General features: G+C 39.4%; 2 protein-coding genes and 1 long non-coding RNA gene across 5 annotated transcripts; 1 reads left to right on the forward strand and 2 right to left on the reverse strand.

Moving 5' to 3' along the window:
• Positions 1-1588: 1588 nt before the first annotated feature.
• si:ch211-106h11.3 (CCN family member 1) lies at positions 1589-22109 on the forward strand. 2 transcript variants are annotated; one of them, XM_055223745.1, is made up of 5 exons: positions 1589-1622; positions 18339-18552; positions 19522-19956; positions 20801-20979; positions 21255-22109. In XM_055223745.1, the coding sequence occupies exons 2-5, from the start codon at positions 18342-18344 to the stop codon at positions 21558-21560; spliced, it is 1131 nt and encodes a 376-aa protein (XP_055079720.1). In that variant the 5' UTR covers positions 1589-1622; positions 18339-18341; the 3' UTR covers positions 21561-22109. The 2 variants fall into 2 exon arrangements, with proteins under 2 accessions (XP_055079720.1, XP_033827341.1); XM_033971450.2 differs by lacking the exon at positions 1589-1622 and adding an exon at positions 17179-17322.
• Positions 6588-10301, reverse strand: txn2 (thioredoxin 2). Of its 2 annotated transcripts, none has more exons than XM_033971745.2 (4): positions 10206-10301; positions 8872-9149; positions 7702-7825; positions 6588-7588 (listed from the first exon to the last, which is right to left on the reverse strand). In XM_033971745.2, exons 2-4 carry the CDS (start codon positions 9147-9149, stop codon positions 7472-7474), a joined length of 519 nt encoding a protein of 172 aa, XP_033827636.1. In that variant the 5' UTR covers positions 10206-10301; the 3' UTR covers positions 6588-7471. The 2 variants fall into 2 exon arrangements, with proteins under 2 accessions (XP_033827636.1, XP_055079721.1); XM_055223746.1 differs by lacking the exon at positions 10206-10301 and adding an exon at positions 10024-10135 and having other exon boundaries at positions 7409-7588.
• A 1139-nt stretch (positions 22110-23248) lies between the features above and the next one.
• LOC129456156 (uncharacterized) lies at positions 23249-23858 on the reverse strand. Its single transcript, XR_008648768.1, has 2 exons — positions 23780-23858; positions 23249-23458 (listed from the first exon to the last, which is right to left on the reverse strand). It is a non-coding gene; the product is annotated as an uncharacterized LOC129456156 (long non-coding RNA).
• Positions 23859-24123: the final 265 nt, after the last annotated feature.

Genomic DNA, 24123 nt, shown 5'->3' on the forward strand with positions numbered 1-24123 from the left:
TGTGCATACTAAGGATTTTTATGACCATATAAGTAGCCCACAGTCCCTCGCATGGGCTGCATCACGCAGGGTCTTCCCAGTGTGTCAACACATCCTGCCTGACCTTGCCTGATATGAAAACAAAGTGTCTCTAGAAATGAGCATGGGCTACTAAATGCAGCCTACAATTATCCTAAAACTTAATTTAGCCAAACCCATGAAGCACTGTGCAATGTTTGATGACAAATGTCTACACTTTTGATAAATGACCAAATCAAAATGTATAAAGGAACACTTAACACCTTTTTAGGCTATAGCCTAATGAAATATTGATGTATTGGAGGCCTTTACAATGGTAGCCTCTATGTTGTTACTTGAACCTTCCTCTTGTTTGTTTTTTAGCTCATAAATTAGGTTTAAGTGACTTCACTGGATGTAACCTACTTTGCTTTTAGTTAATAAGTTAGGTTACTGAACATTGGCTTGTTTGAATGATACCAAGGCCAACTCATTACCCACTCAGTAACCATATTCTGATTTTTGACAAGAATATATTTTTGTCTTGCAATTTTTTGTATCACATTTATATACTGAAACCTTATTGTTATGTAGTCAGTATTAATTGATGTTTACAAATTTTTGTATGTTTTAATATCTTCTACAATAGCATACTTACAGCACTGTTGTGTGATTTACTTTTTAATTTTATTATCTGAACAGGTACTCCTGGATTCATGACCGGGCCTGTCTCTACATCCTGGGAACCGCTGTAGGTGAGAATACTATTCACCTATTCACTGCTCATCGTGATAGGTGTTGACATTTGATTGGGGAGAAAGCCTGACTTTAAAATTAGGAAGCGAGAAAAAGAGAGGAATTGTTTGGCTAGATCCACTACAGAGGCACTTAGGGCGGTAATGGTGAGCTGCATTCTTAGCATTATTGAAACTAATAATATGAGCGGAACCATGGAAATTAAAAAAAAAAAAAGACAGAGAGAGATTATGCACACTTTTATCATGCTGCTGCCAAAATCCTATGGAACAGTCTAACCTGTTTTTTCACTGGATGTGAAAAACAGCACAGGGCATCAGGCCAAGGAACATCATGCAAGGTATTACTTGGAACAAAAATATTATTCAAATCATCAGCCAAAGGCAAACTGTAGGAAAGTATTGATTCTATCAGATGTGGATAGTAACTTAATACTTTTACTCAAGTTATTTACACATTCAGTAGCTACTTGCAGTGATGTTAGTAGTTCTAGTTGCTCTAAATAGTGGAGTTGTGTTAACCTATAAACAACTGGATGTAATAATGTAAACAAATTACTCACAATTGCAGATTTACCATTCCATTCACATAGACCTTAGCTGTTTACAACAATGTATATTATACTGTGATCTAAAGGCATGAGTGGCATCTACTGACTAACCTCAGAAAAGCAGATTTTGGTACAATGTGTGATTTATGCTCACCATGTGTCGCTATGAGAGGAATGCAGCACTGTGTTTTCTTATAGGTTTAACAGCTGGCCTTCACATGTAAAAGGACAACATCGGCTGGAAAAATCAATAAATCTCCCACCTCTGTGTTGGGTAGGGAACAGAGTTGGAAGGTCAAAGCAAGAGACCCTGGATCAGGTAAGGAGACAGGGTGCCAAGAGTGACCAGTGTGAAGAGGTAAAATGAGAGTGGATGTTGTATGAAAATGTCACATGTATCCATTCCATCAATCAAATACAAAAACAAGATATTACCCTCACCAGGAGAACATGACAGCGGACACTATGCTTTGAGTAAAACCTCACTTTCTTGTTTCACATGATCTTTGATATCATCTGCAAATTATGTTATTTCTCCACTAGCAGAAAAACGCATTCCTGGAAGCACAAATTAATATGACATGACATACTGTTATATACTACCATACCAGCATACATAGGCCACTGTACACAAATGGAAGTTAAAGCTAGCTGCATTTCTTTTGGCAGTCTTGCGCAACACTGATAGGAACCAACACAGCACTAAAACAATTTCTGGATTTAATGCAGACACAAATGTCCAAATATGGACATCTCTGACCCCCCACCCCCCAACCCAACCCACCCCACCCACCACCACCACACCTCCCCTCCTCCTCTCCTCTCCCTCCCTTCTCCTTTTCTGCTCTTATTTTCACTATGACCTACTCTCTCTCTCTTTTTCCTACGCTCTGTTGTAATAGCAGCAGGGTGTGTCTGTAATTCAGGGTGTGTAAGGCCATTATATCATGCAGTCAAAGTGAAAAGCACCCATTCAGTGGCAGCACATTAAAAGGGTGCTATGTGATCTCTTAGCTCCCTGACCAGCTTTTTGCTATCAATGCCATGTAATTACTCAATTCAAAAGTGTGCATATTCATTCTTTAATTTACTCTATTCACTATACCCACTAAATAGCCTGTGACATTAATTAGTTGCTCAACATTATCTGCTGTTACATGTCAGTCTTGCACGTTGTTTGGATGGAAGCCTATTGTAAACACATTGCCTTTCATTATAATCTTTGTTTTCCAAATCATTCCCAGTTACTTCCAAATCCCTTGCCAAAAGCAGTTGTGCAACAAAAGTTCTTGTGTCACATGCAATAAGTGTTCACATCCAGATTCCAGCTTGCATTGATTTTGAGCTGGTAGCTCTCACCTCATGAAGTGACAAACAATTTTCATAAAATACATAAATATTGAGCCTATTGTTCTCTGCCAACACCAACATTACACAATAGTAATTCTGCCTTAGGCAATTTATAGAAGGCTCTAGGCCAGACATGGGCAAACTACGGCCCAGGGGCCACACACGGCCCTTTGGGCTTTTTAAACCTTGTTCAAAGTTTTTCTGCTGTGTTTATTTAACTGAAATATAATAAATTAATTATTCATTTAATTAATACATTTGATAAACAATTTGTACAATGAGCCTTGCATATTCACGCTTTGCTACATGTTACAGGCTAAATCTCTAATGTAATATGTACTTATATTACATCAGATATAACATTAATGTTATTAAAATATAACTACTATGGTGTACATACATTTATTTGCATTTTTGTTAGCAATCATACTTATACTTACCAAAAGGTTGCCTCCGTTTTGATAGGCTTTTGCAGTTCCTTCTCCTTTATACATCCCCTCTGTAAAATTTTAGAACTATTTTAGAGCTATTGTTGACTTGATACAATATTTGCACTATTTGTTTTTGGCGGACATCAGACAGCAGTGCACATGCTGCATACATATGGTTGGTGGAGGGATGCTTTGTTTTGCTGAAAACTCTTCAGGGATGAAATTATGCTACCATCATACTTAATTGATAAACATTATTATTAATTTAGGGACTGTGATCTGATATGATCAATGTGGAGCATTCAGTTTGTTTGGATCACTCATAAATGATTGAACATAAATATTAATGATCATATGGTATAAACTTCATAATGTCTAGGCCTATATGAGGTGTCATAGGTGTTTTTCTGTCTTGTGTCAAGTCGTCTTGCTTTCCTTGTTCTTCCTCAGTGATTGTACACAGGAAGAGCTGATAAGAGCATGTTGACTCACAAAGGTCTGGAATGTGGACACTTTTTCCCTTCTGGAGATGTCGAGTTTGGGACAGACATGACACAATCACTTATGTTTAAGCTAATACGATTGCAGTTATGAGATGAGTGTGAAGGCCGGAACATGTTTGAAATCTAAATACTGATTTGTGTTTACAGTAAACAGAATATACTGGGACTGTGCCAGGCTGGGGCTGTTTACTGTTCATTCTTTGCCACTTGGACTCTGATTCCAGAGAGAAAACATAGACTCTAAATGCATTTAGTAACATATGAAATAAATTGAAGAAGATAGAGATCCCTGGACTAATCAGAGTAATTAATCTGATCTGTGACCTTTTATTGTCATGGAAAGACTATTTTGTCTGGGTTTGTCCAAGTTTGTGTGAGAGATCAATGAGTTGGTATAATTTGTTGTATTAATAATTAAACTGGTGGTTTCAGTTGGGTCAAAGGTTTGAGAACAGAAAGTATATTGAACCAATTACAACTTTAAAGTAGGTTAAGTGAAGCAGATATTTAAATTGTGTAGTCTATAGAGATTGACTGATGTGGGTTTTTTCATGGCCAACACCGATTGTTTATAATGTATGAAAGATTGAGGACTTGCTCACACTTCCACCTGTCATGTTTTGATTGGAAAACACTAAAAGATTTTTAGGTGTGATTGAACATGTAATGTGCTAGACGTGTTTGTAGTTGTCTTTTTATAGGCTACTGTTGTCTACCAAGTCCATCTTAATCACAGTATGACATTTCAATACCTAGGAAAAAGATACTCGATACCAATTTCAAACACAAGATAAGATAAGAGAATGTAATTGTAACATAAAACAAAAGTAGTTTCTATATGTTGCCATGTGGTCATGTACTCGTTCTGATAGTTGAAGTTCATTCAAAAACTATTCAGGAAAGGATCAGTTGTCTTCTTATTTATATGATTTTTGTTTTTGGACAACCTCTTATATAGGCTTACTTCTGCTTGCTAGTTTTGAAACAGCCATAGATCAATTTGCCTTAAACGTATCTAATGACAGGATTGTGTTAACTTTTCTGACTTGAAACTGGGCAAGATGTTTATAAAGGTCTATCTCACCTTATCAAAAGTACTTGGCCTAGTGACAGACATTTCCCAAACGGCTTGTGTCAGACTTGGATAAAATGTGCTAGATCTGGAAGCTTAAGAATTCTACAACTCTGCCTCTCTCTCTACAACTCTGCCTCTCTCTCTCTCTCTAGTGCACAGCCTTGGCTTCCCCAGTGTTTTTTGCCTTATATGGTCGCAAGGCTGGTTGGGTAAGAGTGTGTGGGTGCGGAAGCCAGGATGGGGGTGTGGCCTTTGTTTTCAGTGGAAGTGGAGGTGTAGGGTTACGAGTTGCTCTTGAACATTTGTAGCCAGTTGTCATACTTTTAGTCACCTCTGTCCTGCGCTGGGCTGAGGGCAGACAGAGAGGGTGAATAGAATACAAGTGAATAGATGACACATTGCCCAGGGATGTGCATGTGTGAGTCTGTGTGTTAGGGGCTGGATTCCTCGGGCCTAGAGACTGGCCTATAAAGAAGAAACCAAAAGAGCTGTGTGGCAAGGTCATCATTATAGGCCTCTGTGAAAAACAAGCAGTTCATGTTTAATGACAAGTACATTATTGTAGTAGTAATAATAATAACAATGATATTTCTGGACATTATCATGGGTAGTTGGGAGGAATATCAAAAGAAACAGAAACTTGCTAATCCAAATATAAAGCTAAGGTTTCTGCACATGGTTATTTTCAATGGCATTCAGTACTTATAAGGTTATTTGCTAAATTGCAAATCTTTACAGTGAAGTTTAGGGAGTGATTTCCGATACATATGTTGTTCATCCAGTGTTGCCTTCCTATATATCCTCTCTTACTGTAATGTTTTATTATGCTGAGAGAGCGTATATTTCCTATTTTAGACCAAGGCAAAATTACAGTGTCAAAAATTGTTTGCCAAGAACAAGCTCTTTTAATGCCCCTATCCCATGGTATGTACCATTTTGTATCTCCCCTGGGTTGGAGGTTAACAAAAGCTGATCATTAACATAAGGTGCTTTTGCCAAGGTCCCAGACATCACAGAGCAATGTAGGAATGTCTCTGATCCTGACATGACTGTAGCATTTGGATATCTGCACCTGTAACCCATTCGACCCATTTTCTTCACTCACACCTGATTATGTAATGCCAAAAGAATTCCCCTTTGAATGCTGCTGAGTACTCATTATGACCTACATTAACCAAGATGGGACATGGTGATTGACAAAAGGGATGCGCTCACCATTGTCTGTCAGTTGTGGGATGGGTGAGGACATGTTGAACGAGCGTGGTAGACGGGTGGGACTGTGTTTGCACTGAGAATAAGAGAGAAGAGTGGTTTACAGAATAATGGCTGGAGGAGTTTAACATTTTTAACAAGTCATCCCCAATTGAACTCATTGACTTGAGATAGCAAATGGTGCAAGTATAGCCTCCCACATTCAACGTAAATGCTATTTTATTACGTTTCATCTATAAATCTAGTCAACATTAGAACTGAATTTAGCATGTCTTTTATTACATTATTTGAAAAAAAAAAGTGTGCTTTGTGGGTTGTTGACAGGTCAGTGCTATTTCAGGATTGGACAGGGCGCCAAAGGAGAAGCACATACTATATAGAATGGAGGCCTCAGAATTTGAGTGCTAGATGGTCATGAAACAAGAGTGAATAGATCAGAAGAGTTGCATAATGCATGTCTGATTGCATTAAAGAGATGATTTCAGAATAAAGCTCCAGGCACAAAGAGGTATTATTAGGTTCCTGGAGACAAAGTGCAGAAAATAACAATGAAGACAAGTGTGGGCGTTTAGTAGTTAATACTTCTTAGTAATGAGTGAGTAGTTACTTGTATTGAGAACAAAGTCTAAATACATATTTCTGCCTACCTCACGGGATTTGTATACAACACAAATAAATAAGTAAAACACACTCACAAAAGAATAAATACAAAATACAGAATACTTCCCCACACTTTATTACTACACTTGGACATGTTATTGAACATAAATCCATTCATTCATTCATTTTAGTATAAACTAAATTAAACTTTGATTTAAGTTTATTTTTTACACTCAAGATCCATGCTCAAACATTTCACATACAAACTCGTACTCACCCACTCTCACATTAGTAGGCATATTGGTGTATATTAACGTCAAATGGCTCCGAGATTGAACAACGTTACCACCTTGCGTATGAAACAGGTACTGCTAGTAACACAGTCATTCAATAGTCATTTAAGTTTCCCCTTTCCTAAAACTATATATCCCTCTTGATAAAGAAGCTGCAGTAATTCATGTACATAAACTTTCACAGGAAACACGCATTCAGCAGCTCTCTAGTGCTGAGGAAAAATAAAACTGTAAATTAGACTAGAGGCACACACCCACCACTGGAGACTAAAATCTAAAATGCTATTAAATAGCTGAAGCATTATGTCTAGAGATGGGTGTGTGTGCTGACAGAATGCCAGTGAATTGTGATATCTTGCTACTGAGACAATAGGCTAAAAAATTTTGCTAAATTATGTGCATATTTTTAGGTACTAAGATTTGTGTGTAGTAAGCTTGTGAATAGAATGCAATATAAAGCTCTGTAAATACACTTGGTTTAGTGGTTAGTAAATAAGTTTAGACTTGAAGATGAAAATTAGATTAAAATAACATTAAAATTAAAACATGTGAAGAAGCAGATTGTGTCTGTGAGCTTCATATCATTAGTCAGATTTTCATTTGGACATGTTAAAATATTTTTTTTCAGACACACAAATCTTAATACTAATATAAGCACACATATTATATGGGCAAAGTTGTCAGCCCAACAGGAGGCCGCTGGTTTATTGTCCAATGACCTTGCTAACAAATGAGTCTAGTTGGTCGTCATCTTTAATTCCTACAAACTGGTCGACAACATCGCCTCCTCGGATTGCGATTACAGTTGGAACAGCAGAAACCTGTACACAGAAACATGTTACATGTAACACAGAAAATAATTTAATGTTACATGTATTGTTATAGAATAGATAACAATACAATATAGAATAGAACCATATGCAATTACACTTACCCCATATTCAATTGCTAGGTCTGTGTGGTCATCTATGTCAACTTTAGCCATGGTTACCCTGCCTTCCTGTTTTGCAATGGCCTTCTCCAACCGTGGCCCAAGAATTTTACAAGGACCACACCACCTAAAAAGGCAAAATTTACTTTTAAATACTATTGCTTTACATAAGTAAACACATATATTATATTATATATTATATAGTCTGGTAGCTTGACTGGCGTTCTACATTCTATATAAATGTTAGTGTGGTCACCACATCATACCTCCTTGCATCTCAGGCCCAGTTGAAGCTGCGCAATCAGGTTTGTTTATTTTAGGGACAAATGGGGAAACAAGCTCATTGGTCATCTATCATTTAGAACAAAATTAAACTTCTCAATTCAGATTACATTTAGTGTGCCTTTTTCCATTTATTTTATTCATTCATTTTCTTTTTAACTCCTGATCAGCATGTTAATTTTGATACTGATGGACTGTGCATTTCTCTAATCCACCTGCCAGTCACACCTCATCCCCAGTGTTATATCTGGGAGATTAATCATTTGCTTACTCCATGAAGATAGAAGTTTAATGCCATACTATGAAACATTTTGGACATAATAGGCAATGCAATAACGTCTCTACCGTGACAAGCAATCCTCCAACAAAAAAGTAAAAATGCACTATGTAACTTTAGTCACAAATTAGTAACAATTCTTTAACACATTTCAGATAAGTTTCCCTCAAGTAAGGCAATTTATTTTTTATATGGTCAAATTGTTCTCCGAGATTAAATATGTTGCAACGCAAAACCAGTATGGAGATTGAGATTGAGAATTACACAGAATTTTCAGTTAGCCTAATTTTATACTAATGGAGATTTTAAGATGCTAAATATTACATTTAGTGTTCATTCAAAAGTATTCTGACTCTATGGTGTGAGAGTGATCCACAACTTATCCGGTTGTTCCATGGCTCTTTAGTTTACTTTTTTATATTGTTTTTGTGTCTATAGGACCGTTTGGCACATGTGGTCCTTTTCACATTTGATTCTATTCCAAAGTTCTATTAAAAATCAATTAGACATTAACCGAAAAAGACATTTATTATTATAGTAGTTCATGAACCAGTGTCATCATGAGGCACCAATCCTCCTCCATCTTTGTTTTGCAGTTGTCTCGCTATACTCACTGTGCATGAAAGTCAACTAAAACGGGCAGTTCACTGTTGATGACCCTCTCTGTGAAGTCATCGTGGTCCTGGACGTTGAAAGACACTAGTCGGTGGAAGGCGAGAGGTAGGGAGCAAGGTAGAGTATGAGAAGGTGTCAAGAAGGGTCCGCGGCTTGAAGAGGGCTGAAAGGACGTGGAGAAAGATGACGAAGCAACAGCAGCTGAGGGGGCTGGATTCTGACGGAGTTCTTTTGTAGCAACTGTCCAAATTCTGCGAAAAAGTAGTCTCTGAGCCATCTGTGAAAAGAGATTAAGACAATTACAAAATGGGCTATGTAACAATAATAGTAATAATAGCAGTGCTACTGGAGCAACTTGAAACAGAGATGAAGTACATGATAAATGTGAACATCTTAAATCAAATCTAAAAAATAATTTAAAGAAGGTAAACATTTCAGAGTACTAATTACAGTAAAATGATAAAAGAATCAATATTCATTAACACGTATGACATTTCTGACTAATAGGATTAACTGAAACGGTGTTAAGAAAACCAGCAGTCACATAAAATAATTAACTGCACGGGCCAAAATCAAAGTAGGAGGCTCACACAAACTCTTCAGAGCACCGTGAGCAGGTCGCTTATGTAAGGGCTGTTTACAGGCATTCTCTACAGGCGGAGGAGGGTGCTTCGTGCTGGACAGTGAACTTCAAAGTAAACAAGATTTAACTAGTGGGCATAGATTGTACAGACTGTTACATTAGCTAGAATCAACATTTACACCTCCGCGACATATCATACTTGCTTACATGCTTTCATACAAATAGCCTAATTGTAGGGCAATGATATGCCTAATACAATGCTTAAAGTAACCCTTCCAAAGATGGCAGAAGAACTGTTACCATCATTACTAGGACTAACTATGGCGCATATGGATTATCCATCCATAAAACTGTTAAAAGTTAAATGAGGACAACTTTATGCGCCGATGGCCATATTGCTTTGCGGATGAAGCATTTTATTGGCCAGTAGTATACAGTCAATGGCCACAATACAATCATGGAAACAGCATGTTATTAGGACAATATGGATAATATTCAATCACAACTTCTTCAACGTGTGCCAACTGGGTCAATAGCGTTTGTAGTCTCCTTTCCTCCATTAACCTACGTTACGAGTGACTTTGCCCTCTACTACGTCCTCCTCCTCCTAGCCTCACGCCGACAAACAGCTCCTCCAGCGGGCGAACAGACCCATCATTTACCGAGAGAGTCCGGGGGGCAGTGGAGCGACAAACGACAAAAGATTTTTCCGTAATAAAACCAGCAGGATTAATTTCCGAGAGGGTTTACCTTGCTGTTAAGTTACCGCTGCACTTGGCCTCATGGACTACAAGCACTTCCGGTTTGGAGCCGCATTCAGCAAAAGAGACAGAGTACATTTTACAGCTCCACTGCACAGCCTCACGAGCAGCGCCATCTGCAGGGACAACTCACAAGTGCAACCAAATTTGTAACACTGCAATTTGGTAGAGTAGCCAAAGTACTTGGTGGTCCTACTGCAGAATCACCGTTTGCATTAAAAAAAAATTGGCAGAATATTATAGCAGACCTTATAAAGACAACAGATAAGATATGAATTAATGAAAAGAATCTATTTCCAAAAGAAAGTTCAAGAAATTCAAATTTTCAGATCATTTCACTTGGTCAACATAACGCTTTTATCACTATAGACTTAGAGTGGGAAGATTAAACAAATATTTTACTCAAGTAAGATTGGGTTTGGTCTACTGTTACTTCAAACAAAATATTACTCAAATGGGAGCAGAAGAGGAAAGAAAAGAAACAAGTGTGAAAAATGTGGCAATATAGCACACACACTATAGAGCATACTTACTTACTTACTTTTTATTTATTTTTTTATATTTTTAACAGTTAATGACAAGTTCCATTGGTGCTTGACCCAGTCACTGGGTAAGTCAATAAAAATGTATAATATTATCAAATACGTTCTAAACCTTATTACATTACCCATAATCAGACATTATTGTCTGACGTCTATTTATCTTAACTTGTGGTCAAAGCAGTCATTGACAAATCAACAATTTAGATACTAGGCCTACCACAATTTTCTGTAACTTAATTTTAATAGCAATTTTCTATTGCGTAGTTTTTTTCAGCCTTCTCTCCATTGGTCTCATTTGGATTATGCTGAGTACACTGTAAAAATCTATTCTATATTACACTATTTTAGCTTTATTCTGGGTATCCTGAGCCCACTAGAGGGTGTTGTGCTGTGGGCAGCACAGGTAAGGGGTGGGGTGTTTATTAGCCTGTGGCCGTTGCAGTCAAACAGAGACCTTCTCTGTGAGCCCTGCACCAGAACACACCAGCCTTAGTGCAGTTACCGCTCGCCTGGCTACACCTCCAGCACATGTTTACCCTCAGACGCAGCCCAAACTGTTTGTCAGTGAGCGTCTCTTTTCAAGCCTCCTCAGCCCCCAGCCCACTCTGCCCCAAATAAACATGGCACCGGAAATTGCAAGGATACTTGGGATATTTGAGGGCTCCTGGTGGAGGTGATGGCTAGAACAAGGTGTTTTCTGTGATGTTTAGGAGATGAGGGGAGGGCAGATGCAGAAGAAGAGGGCTGGGGCTTGGGGGCGGGCATGACCTTGCTTTAGGTGGAGCAGCACCATCGCTGTGTCCAGTGATGGACAGGTACAGGTGACCCAGTGCCCTTTGGGGCCGTGAGCGGCCCCACTCTGTGTGCGTGTGAAGCTAGTCATCAGTGGAGCAAAGGTCAGGAGGAAGTTCTTCAGTGTGACGCAGGGTGAAGTCTGTCTTCTCCATATAACTACCATCACAAACTTGTCAAATACCATTTGAGGGTTTAGCATACCTTACCACCTTGTTGCCTCTGTTAAACCTGAGTTTGGTTTATAAGGACCTTGTGTGAATGTTGCATCTCAGATATCAGAAAAGCTTGTAAGATGTGTTCTGCTGTCTCCTTGTGCAAATCTGTCCTTTACTGAAAACATGTTTGTGTTCATCATTTTTCATTTAGTGGCTGTTCAGCCTAATGCTTATGTAGCTGTCAAGAACTGTTCTGATACAGTGGAGTAGTGAATCATACTATTGGAATATGAATTGTAAATGGAATGTATTATGAGCACCATACAAATATATAAATCTAGCTGCTTCAACACTTTGCATACATTTAAAAGATGCTTGTAGTCATGTGTGGAACAAAACCCCATGGTTTTGGGGGTAACATACTGATAGTACTGATAGTACCTTATTGACATTGAGCAACCAGTGGTGGCAGCATGGATAAGTCCTGTCAGCCTCTCTTAGAACCATTCACGTCTTATAAGAGCTGTCCATACATCTGTCAATACATAATGGACAAATTCCCAGGTTTGAGGTCATATTCATTATGGTATGTTTTTACTCCATTGTTGTGTGGCTTTATGGTTATGTCTCCAGATGCTTTTTATTCAAACTCATCCCTAGAACACCCATGTACCTGAGAATCAGCAGCTTTTGAAGTGATAGTCTGATTTCAGACAGCAGCACACCTGAATGTAGGTATGACAATACCATCTTTGAACTGTGTCTGGTGTTTTTTGTAACAGTGAGCAGGGGATAAACACGATAGAGACTTGATTTTTTTTTTTTTTTTTCACCATGAAACTATCCCTGTGGCTCTGTTCCCACGCCTGTCATTTGGTTTTATATGCCTGATCTCAGCTCTGGCCTGTAATTGACATGTTTTGACTGTCTCTTATACATCCAGATTAAAGCAAATCCATAGAACACATAAGTGTTAAAATATAAAAGAAAATTAAAGCCTTTTACATCTTTCATCATGGGTTTGAGGGCATAAACATGGAGATGCAAATGAGGATGAATGAGTAAACTGGTGGGAGTGAAATATGTGTATCCAGAGGGAATCAAACATCACATCTTGCCCAGTGTTTAGTTTGTTTTAGGTCACAAATGTACATTTACTGTATATGTATATGTTGATGCAAGAGAAACTTAAGTCACAGAATATAAGGTGTTGATAAACAAACTATACCATGTTGATCAAAATCCTCTCCTCTCAACTTCAATGTTCACTGTTCACTATTTTGTGGAGATGTATCATGATGATGTTAAACAAAAGCAGAGGCACATTACATAGCAGAGTGAGGCAGGTCAATTCCTTGGGTATAAGTATACAGAGTGAGTCAGTTACACAGTATGACATACCTCAAAACATGTTAAACATATTTCATGCATTACTTGAATATTAGAGGTCCCCTTAGGTCCATTCCTATGTGCACTGCTGTAAGTAACATGACATTAACAGATAGTGTTTTTTTTAATGAAGTCAACTGGAGAATGGTCTGCTATAGTACTGAGCCAGCATGTCAGTTTTGTGCCACAATGGGTTTATATACCCAATACCTGAAGACATGCATGATCCAATGGAGATAGTGCTACAGTCTGGTGCTTCACCCTTCAGTGGTAACACAATTTTTTTTTCATTGTCATATTTTTGGGCAGATTTGATCCAAATTATATAATTTGGAATGGCAACCAAAGTAACCAGAACTGTATTTGACTGTAAACCCACAAGAGGACTTTATAGTCACAATTTTGCTGTGCCTGCATCACTTCTTTTATTCAGGTGTTTAACTGAACCAACATACCAATGTCTCAGCCTATGTTTAGGGAGGGCGACAAATGATGCGGGAACATATCAAACAGGTCTTGAGTCTCTCTCTCTAGATGTGTGTGTGCGTGTTCTGAACTGGTTGTATGGTGTTGACAGTAGAGAGGCAGATAGCATGTGTACAGTCTCAGATGTGTGCATAACCTCTCCATATCCCTCTGTGAGCTCCTCTTATAGACACGTATGCCCCGTATGTTCAGGAAATCAACAGTGGAGTTCTTGTTCGTAGTTTAAAAATAACTTGGAGCCTGTATTCCTTGCCCACTGCTCTCATCCTCTTTGCTTTGTTAACCTCTGCCTGTTTTTACTGTTTTTACTCTACTACTTTGATGTAGTTGCCGTGTTCCTTATGGATGTAGTCTGGAGCCTGGAGATTTAAAAAAAAATGTACCATAAGCATTCTTCAATCAACTTTAATTGCAAGATTATACCTATAGTGTGAATATATTAAATTCAAATTTTAGAAAGAGAAACAGCTTGGCCTCAGATCTCAGATTTTTCTCAGGTCAGTACTTTACTTCTCACATATTCTGTACTGATGTTGATAATAGTTACCATTTTACTGTCATTAAGCTGCTTTGTTAAAACAACTGTAAACACCTATTTCTATCTAATTATTGGGTTGTTAGAAAAAAGAAACAAAAAAAACTTAAAACTAAAACAATTGAGCACTGATTGCAAAAATTCTAAGTGCTATTTTGACTATGAATGTTTAAAAGAAGGTTCTACTGTGGTGTTGGGACAGGTATGGCTAGATATTTATTAAACAAACTCTACACCTGCCTCTGCTCCTCCCTCTTCTTTACAACTGGCTCTGTTATTCCATTAGTGGTAATATTTCTCCTTACCTCACTCCACTCCCTTCATTTAGTACCTTTGAAGTTCAGCTGTTTTTGCTCAGCTTTTCCTGCCATATGACCGCTAGCCTTGACATTTTAATAACAGGGAGGGTTCCAGACATTTGTCACTTGAACCATTATGAGATGCTGCTCACTGTCAGTTCAGAATGCATAGGTCAAAGCTCAGGGCAGCTCCTTATTACTGAGGAATAAATAGGCCTAATGCAACAGGTAGAGAGGTACAATTCAAAGGTTGATGAGTATAGGTATCTAGCCAAGTTTTTAGAATGTATTCGTTCAGTATCCCTTAAAGGTATTTTTTTAGTAATGAAAAACATCAGTAATTTAATGTTATACTGTGAAACATTACAGGCTAACAATGGGGAAACAGATGGCAGACGGTATATACCAGATAAAATACGAGGGTCATTCAATAAATAAGGTGAATTTTTCGGTATAAGGACTTTTAATACAGTTAGAAGCTTACTTTTTTGTTTGTTTGTTTTACTTGTTTTTCACATGGATTTAATTTCTTTTGCAGATTAAAAAAAAACTTAGAGAGTTTTGGCGATTAATAAAGATGGCCAACCAAGAAGCATGCTCCAGGTTTGAACAGCTGTCAGTTATCAAGTTTTTGGTTGGTGAAGGGTGCAAACCCGTTGAAATTCATAGGAGAATGTCAACTGTGTAATGTTCGATCACCTCAGGAGGCCTCCCAGGCCTGCCTTCATCCTCAACACTGCTCCGTCCTTCTTTAAACAATTTAGCTCACTTGTAGAAATTTTTTTGGCTGAAACATGTGGCACCATACACAGTTGACATTCTCCTATGAATATAGGTTTCCACCCTTCAGCAACCAAAAACTTGATAACTGACCGCTGTTCAATCCTTTTTTTTAATCTGCAAAAGAAATTAAATCCATGTGAAAAACAAGTAAAACAAACAAACAAACAAACAAAAGTAAGCTTCTAACTGTATTAAAAGTCCTTATACCGAAAAATTCCCCTTATTTCTTGAATGACCCTCGTACATTGTGCCTTTAATCAATCACCAAATAAAAATGGGCATATTACTGATGATTGAAGAGAACCAAAAGCAGAGGAAGAGCTCATTCTGTGTAATTAGTGTTTCTGCTTCTTGTGTACAAGGCCAGCTTGTTACATCTCCTGCTTAGCCGACAGAGATGGATTGGGGGAAGAAGCTTGATTTTAAAAACTACAGTTCTCCAAGTTCTCTATAAGAACTTATCTTTTCTCACAGGAAATATATGTATGGAATTTTTCTTCAATTCGCCTTTCCAGCAGTGTTTATGGACACCTGTTACATCTGCAATTTGATTAAGATTGTAAAGAGTATAAAGCAGTGGTTCAGCCAGGAGGTACTTGATTTACATGATTTCCAGATTTTTCAGATAAATAGGTGAAAATAAATTGTATACAATATAAAATGTTCTTTTTAATATATGTTAGAAGAAAAATTGTTGGGAACCAATGGACTAAAGTATCCTTTTGTATTTCCATATAAACTTGGGCATATTGGAAAACCTTGACACTTACATATGAATCCTTATAAATTCAATTATAATTATTTCAGGTTTGGGACCTGATCTTGTAACCTGATCTTTGCCTTCAAGTACTGGTATTTCAATTCTCTTTTCCCCTTCAGAAAATTGTCCCTGTTTCCTGTAATAAGTCATGTTTTAAATGGTACATGTTATTCTAAGCATTTCTAGACATTTGGTATAGTAAACCAGCTCACAGTTTATGTCAGAAGTCTGATTAAACTTACAGAAAAGCTCCAACAAAAACATGTGATTTGGCCCAACCATTCAAGCCATCAGCTGTGGCTCACTGGTTTCCTGTGTGCAACTTTGTGGGGATGACAGGAAGATTATCCTCACCTCTGCAAAGCTCTCCTCAGTGAAAACCACAAATGCAATGCAAAGTGTTGCTGACTGCTTCCACCTGTCTATAGGGTGGCTGGAAGTGATGAGGCTAAAGACAGGATATGGGAGCAGGAAAAATGTATTGAATTACTTGCTAAATTATCTTAATCCAGTCTGTAATCAAAATATACATTGAGGGGGACATGTCTCACTTCCACTAATAACATAAATATGCAATGCTGGTTCAAATGAAAATCTTTTTCCCTTTTTTTAACTGTAATTGCAGAATATGGAATGAATCCATCACAGAACATAATCTTCTGTAATAGTGAAAAATAAATGTCTAAGCTTAAATTCTACTGGAAAAATAAGAGCCAACAAAAACATCTAGTCTTTAATTATGAAATTTTGACTTAATCAGGTTTAGTTTACTAGTTTTATGCAAATATGAGAGAGATATTAGCTAGACTATGTTGTATATTAGTCAGTAGGTCTGCCAGTATTGTGAAAAAACAAAAAAACAAAAAAACAAAAACATGTTGACATTGTTTTCAATTTAATTAGGCCTAGGCTTACAACAAAATGGTGAAAATGATGAAAAAAACAACCCAGTAAACAAACACACAATTTTAATTTGACACATACACACACATGCATATCCCAAAGCCCGGTCGGGTTATTGATTCTGAATTTTTATGAATGAGTGCATTCATGCATGGCCACGCCTCAGCCCTATAATTCCCGCCCTCTCACCTATTTTGACTGCCTTTACCGCGCGCCTGTCTTCTCATTGGACAGAGAGAGACCGGAGTGGGCGGTGCTTCGCAATAATATAAAAGAGCGCTGCAAACTCTTACGCATGAAACTTTATAAGTGATGGAGTTCACTTGACCCACGGTGGATATTACTTTGGTGGACATTTTTTGAAAGGATTTATTTTGTCTTTCTTCTACATGTGAATTTGCCGACAATATGGGAATACTGTTATTATTTGCGGTGTTGCAAGTGTCAACAGTCGGCTGGGTAAGAAAGCGCGCTGTTTGTCACTAGTTTATGTCTGGTGTAAACACAATGGAATAAAGAATCACACGTGTTTGGACGTAGGACTGGATATGACATGTTTGCTAGACATAGACTAGAGAGCTAAAATGACAATGTCAGAAAAAATATTGGCAAGAGATCTGATGCCATTAAACATACAGGACTTATGTCCAGGGTTATTTGTCTAATTTGCTGCTTTTTTTTAGTATGTTGACAAAATATGACATTTGGGACAATGTAGCCTATGCGTACATAAGCAATATTGTGCCTGTGTGTTTAACAGCCTACTGAATGGCAATGCTCAAAACAAACCTCATAAATGAATATGTGTCTAATACATCTGTTTAAATGGGCAGTGTGGAGTACAAAAAGACTACTGTAGGTTTGAAATAGATGCACAGCAGTATTCATATCCAAGTCAGATAAAAATACTCTGAAAGTAAATACTTGACCACAGTTCACAAATAAGTGTACCTGAGGAAATACAGTATGTGGCTCCAGCGATGCATGCCACATTCTAGCCACTGTCTATGTCTATACATAGTTCTATTCATTATTCTATAGCCTAATGCCAATTCTTAGGGAAAAAAGGGACCAGGGGAACTTGTTTTGAGTGGATTGGCCACAGATTATGGATTATGTTTTGATTGCCCCAATGTAAACAGTGAGTTTGGCACTGTCCTACCTGCTGCTGGGAATTGTGGGAACAAAAGATGTGGGAGTGTGGAAGGGGGTAGGTCAGTGAACGCCCCTTTTATCCTAGCTGCCCCAGCGAATGCCAAGCGGAAGGCAAGCAAGGGTTATAGATATCCCTGTGGGCTTTGGGACAGTGCACTGCATTCAGGGAGCATTTAAGCCACACACACTTTGAGGAATTTCTGTGATCAGTGAAACATGAGTCAAACTATTGTCCTGCTAAACTATGAGGCTATATTCAGATTGACCAAAATACTATACAGGATGTACTACTAAGTGTCAGTCTGTGTCTCCTCCTTCAGGTGATGGCTGGCTGTCCCGCGGTGTGTGAGTGTCCATCAGGGGCCCCCTCCTGCCCTCCAGGGGTCAGCGCTGTCCCGGACGGTTGCGGCTGCTGTAAAGTGTGTGCAGCACAGCTCAATCAGGACTGCCATGAGGGACAGCCCTGTGACCACCATAAGGGCCTGGAGTGTAACTATGGCAATGACGTGGGCCGTACACATGGCATCTGCAGGGGTATGTATTAGGCACATTAAATAAAATATCTGTTTGCAGAGCAACAACATAATGTCAATGCAATACAATAGCATGAAACTTTGCAAAATTGTGTAATTGTGTACCACACATGCATAATGTTTGGGTCTGATTGGTTGTTTTTGGTAGGGATCCTGGGGTTCATTGAGGGGATGTGTAACTTCAGGGTGTGGAGGCACTTCTCTTTGATAGGGTCCTAATGTCTGAGGCCTTCATGACACTAAGAAAAGAGGGCACCTTCATGAGCTGTGAGTGAGAGTGGGCCAGTGCAGGGACTTAGTGTGTACACAAACAGCATCTCAGAGCACAAACACACATAAGCAGCTTTATCAGGGGAGTTTCTTTTGAAGGCTGGGGGGGGGGGGGGGGGGGGGGGGTCCCTCTGAGGCACCAAGAGGGGAAAGACATATTTAGCAAGTTGAATGTTCTCCCTATCTAAGAATAGGCTCTTGGCTCTTGACTTTCCTTGCATATTAATTTACTGAAAGCGGCGTGGTTTGTCATTTATAGAAAGCATAAAATCAAAGTGGCACTGTAAGGAACATAAGTAACATTCAAACAGCAGACACAATTAATGTACAGGCCAGGCCATTTAGTGTTCATGTATTGGTCTATATGTTATTTTAGTAAAAAATGTAAGTGCTATACAATATACAGTGACTGAAGTTGTTGTGTGCTATTGTAGAAACATACTCAAAAATGGCAAATGTTAATATGCGCAAAAACCCTACTTAACATATTTTAGTAGTTGTGGTTCTTTTGAGGGTATGTTTTTTTGCAAGTCATCATAATATTCAGTTTGTTCTGTGTATAAATATAAACATAAAGTCTTAAGAGAATGTATTTTATGGTTGAATATTGGCATTTGTTATACAGATATTACTCTTCCTGTTTCTGGTAGAGCAAAAGCCACAGAACTCTGTCTGACCATAATGTCTTCTTCCTCCTTAGCAAAGGCAGAAGGCCGCTCCTGTGAATACAATGGACACATGTATCAGAATGGGGAGAACTTCCGTGCAGGGTGCAAACACCAGTGCACCTGTATTGATGGAGCAGTGGGCTGCGTGCCACTCTGTCCCAGCCATGTGCCCCTGGCCTCGCCCTCCTGTCCGGCCCCACAGCTGGTCAAAGTCCCAGGGCAGTGTTGCCTTAGCATCGACTGCCATAAAGGAACCACAGTAATACCTCCAGTTCACAGAAAACCGCAGCCGCCCGCCTTCCACCCATATCTCTTCATGCCTTATCCATCCTACCCATATAGCAAACCTCATTTCAAGCCATACCACAAGCTTTTCAAATCTAAGAAAGGCAAGGAAACTTATGGAAATGAGCTACTGGAGGTGGGGCGCAAGTGGGAGAAGACACGTGGACACAATCACCTTGCAGGTAAAGTAATGTAAACCTATTCTTGTGTGGTATACAAAAGCAATTCTAGGAAAATACATGAAACTAGATAAAAGTGTGTTGGGCAGGCAGAAGAGACAGGGTTTTCTGTGTTTTTCAACTTGCCAGGCATTAAAAGGGGAGGGGACAACTTTAAAATTCTCTCCTTATGTGTCTGGACAAAATACTTCAGCTGCATTATCTTTTCCAGTTGCAGTGCCCATACCAATTAGGGAAAAGAGCTAAGTGTCTGAAAATGTTACATTTATATGTAACTTAGAACTCCTGTTAGAGCTAATGTTTCTTGGAGATCCACACATTGACAGGGCCTGCTACCTGTTCTAGTTGGACTTTTAAGTGAAAGATAAATCAAAATAAATCCAAACTTGACGCAGCTTCTCCTACCCCCATAGGCATATAAAGGTTTAACGGGTTTAACTCCCAGAACAAGATTGAGTTAGGATTCTTTGAGCTAATCTGGCCACAATGGCTTCATAGAAGCTGGCGTACTGGCATGTTTTCCCTGAGAGTGTGGTCTGTTTCCTGTGCGCTCTAAAGCATCATGTTTATGTTTGAGGCGCACAAACAGCTCTTGTGTACATGTCAGCGTTTATGTGAGGCTTGGTTTCCACTGGCTCCTTGCACACCGAGGAGCTCAGTCTGGCACAGCACACAGCTCTTTTTAATGGGGCTGTGTGCGTCAGTGCAGCCTGTGGAAGTCAATGGAAGTAGTGTGTTAACCTGTCCTTACCGCCTGCTCCCACCAGCCTCTTAGCCCCAGTTTGACTTGATGATGTGGCTTCTCCTGCTAAACATGCATCATCACTTTGTGTTCTGTCTGGTCCAGCATGGAGGCAGGCGGGAGACCAGTGTGTGGTGCAGACTACTTCATGGACACAATGCTCCAGAAGCTGTGGGATGGGTGTGTCTTCTCGGGTCACCAATGACAACGCACGGTGCAAACTGATCAAAGAAGTTCGGCTGTGTAACATCCGCCCATGCAGCTCATTGTCCATGCCTGTCAAGGTGAGGGGCTTGTTACCTGATATTTCAGTAGGTTAAACATTCTTACTCAGCCAAGTAATCTAGATTTTCTTCAGTGTTCACCATATATTCAGTGTCTAGCCTTTCAGTTCCTTCATTCTGCTCTGTCTATGTTCTCGGCTGACCCATGTGCAGCATGTCATGCCAGATTGATCATGCCATCTATCCACACTATGGCTCCATCACTGTTAGCTTATGCCTCATTGTAGAGCTCTAGTCCTACCTTTGATTAATGTGCAGTTCATCTGTTTCCACAGAAAGACCGTAAATGCTCTCGCACTCACAAAGCACCTGAGCCTCAGAGGCTGTCGTACGCTGGCTGCAGGAGCACTCGTCTCTACAGGCCAAACTATTGTGGTGTGTGTCGGGACGGCCGCTGCTGCTCCCCCCGCCGCACACGCACTGCCTCTGTGGTCTTCTCCTGTCCTGATGGAGAGCGCTTTCATAGGTCTGTCATGTTCATCCAGTCCTGTAAGTGCAGCGATCAGTGTAACCACCTGAACGAGGCGGCCATGCCCCCCCAGAGATGGCTCTACGGGGACACACACAAGTTCATCGACTAACCCCACAACACTGACTCTCCCTTTAGAGGTCCAGTAGAGAATAGCTGTCCCTAGTGTATTCATGAGTAAATGTGAGAACACTCAACAAAGACCTTTTCAAAAACGTTATTATTGTGGACGAATGGGGAGAGCCTCCAACAGGTAACTGTCTGTTTGGGACAGAACTGATCCGTAGTGATGACACAGACTCAAGGGCCACACACTGAACTGTGAGACTGAACTCTGATGAGAAGGGCACTAAACAGATGCACAAATGTGTTGGTCCTGTGTAATCCTTGATGTCAATAGGCAGCACAGAAGCTGCTTACACGCTGCTGCAGGGTCAGAGTTGGACCCACGGGGGTCATGTCTGGACCCTCTGGAGATACACCATGGAACAAAGCAGGGAAGACTCCGGGGCAGAGATGCTGTGGACGCAGATCGTCTTTTCATGGTATTTATTCACTGCTATTTATTGATGTGACTGTAGCAGGTCATCATACAGAATGGAGCAACAGCGACTAAGCTCTGCAACAGACAGGATTATTGATCTATCTAGACCCCCAGGGTCAAGGAGGTATTTATGATGGAGGACAAAGTTGTGACTGGAGAAACACAGAGCGAGAGCCGATTGGTTGTGGCTCTGTAAGCTTTAGTAAAGTCAGAGGTGGTTTACACAGCTGCACTCTGCCTTAAATCCACGACAAACTGAGACATTTAGCAGCAGAAGATGAACAAGCCTGGGATCCTGGCGTCAACAAGTCGACTAGACTAATTTAGAGCAAATTACACTGCAAATTCAGAAAGCAGCTTTTGAGAACTGCCTCTGCAGGTGTCATAAAAATAAATTCACAAAACTTTGTTCTGAGGTAAACATGTAATTTGAATTGCAGCTCTTTTCTGCCTGTAATCTTCTCATACCCCACAGCAATAAGCTCCAAACTCCAGTGTTTCGTGTGCTACATACTGTACACCTACAGTGTCGGTGGATTTCTCAATCCTTCACCTGCTGTTATTGCTACTACCCTTTTCTTACAATGCAAATGACATTACAAAAACTTCATGCACCTTATAACTGCTGGGTTTACAGATGCAGCAATGCTTTAGCCTGTACTTATTTGGTAAATCATTTACTGTATGTTTAAATAAACTGTTAAAACATTTCATACCTTCTTAATTTTGAAACATTCTCCTCTGCCATGACTAATTTTGTACTCTCATATTTGCTTTGTCCCTGCTTTATCATTTCTCAATTATTTTAGCACTCACCCAATCATGGCATCAATTGGATTTGAATAACTTACCATGTTATGCATGAGATGCATTACATCATGTTTTACAACTGTCAAAACAGCTCAAATAAAGTACTCCCAGTTTAAATGAGTCATTCTTAGGAAAATATTTGACGACAGGATTCAAACATTAAAAGGTTTTAATAGTACAGTGAGGTTATGATCAATGTATCAAAACTCGACAAGTCAGAATAACAGCTTTGAATGTACCGAGAACATTCATTGAACAGAAGAGCTGCCATAAGCCATAATTGCTAACACGTTACTATTTGACTACTTGATTACCAAATTTAATCAGTGATGGGGAAACTTAATACAAGACTAGGTTCAAATTCATGTGGATAATTTCTTTCCCTGACATCCTGCCAACTACAAAGAACACAAACAATAGTCTTACAAGAGACCACAATAGTAACATGGCATTTTATAAAAAGGTTTAATTTCACTGAGCAAAACAAAACAGTAAAAGACAAATTAAAAGCAACCACACCTGGTCGCCAAAAAATTGACAATAAAAGTGTTTTGTGAGCAAGGGATCAGGCAGAGCTTTCAAGTGAAGTACATCTACTTCAAATACACAATACACCGATGGAGAGGAAGGGCTGGTCACTCATCTGGACTGCTCGACTAGAAAGACACAGATGAACAGGGGTTAGGCATTTGAAGTATCAGTGACAGTTGCACATGTCACTGATACTGTCAGCTGAACATACAAACTTGGCACCATTAGTGTAATTGTACACAGCCACTTTGATTTGAGGAGCACACCAACTATTGTCCATCTTGACAATAGGTACATTACATTTGCCCAATATGTGAGGGGCACTCACAAGCTGAGCAAATACCGTGGCTTTACAAAACACCATCAGAAGCAATGAGGCCAACTTGTTTCTAGTGCAAAGTGCTGTGTGCCCTCTCACTAATAAAGCAGTTATTCTGCAGACTCACTGTAGGAGGAGATGTCGATCTCGTCTGGCAGCTCCAGGCCACATTCACCTCGAAGCGTGTCCTGGACGTCGTTTAGGGTTCTTGGCCATCCGTTTTCACTCCGACACAAATGTTATGGCTAAGCCTTTGGTCCCCAAAACTACAGCACGGGCCACTGTCACAGAGGAAATCCCTGTGTGAGAAATGCATTCACCACATTCACCTTAGCTGGAAATACTATATGAATAAACAAAAATGAACCTAGCAAAAGCCAAAATAAATACTTTTCACTTGAGTACACTATTGCCAATTTTGTTTACTGTAGTGTATGTGACTAATTAAAATAAATAAATGTAAGTAAACAC

This window comes from Periophthalmus magnuspinnatus, chromosome 8 (assembly GCF_009829125.3).
Source record: "Periophthalmus magnuspinnatus isolate fPerMag1 chromosome 8, fPerMag1.2.pri, whole genome shotgun sequence".
NCBI lineage: Eukaryota > Metazoa > Chordata > Actinopteri > Gobiiformes > Gobiidae > Periophthalmus > Periophthalmus magnuspinnatus.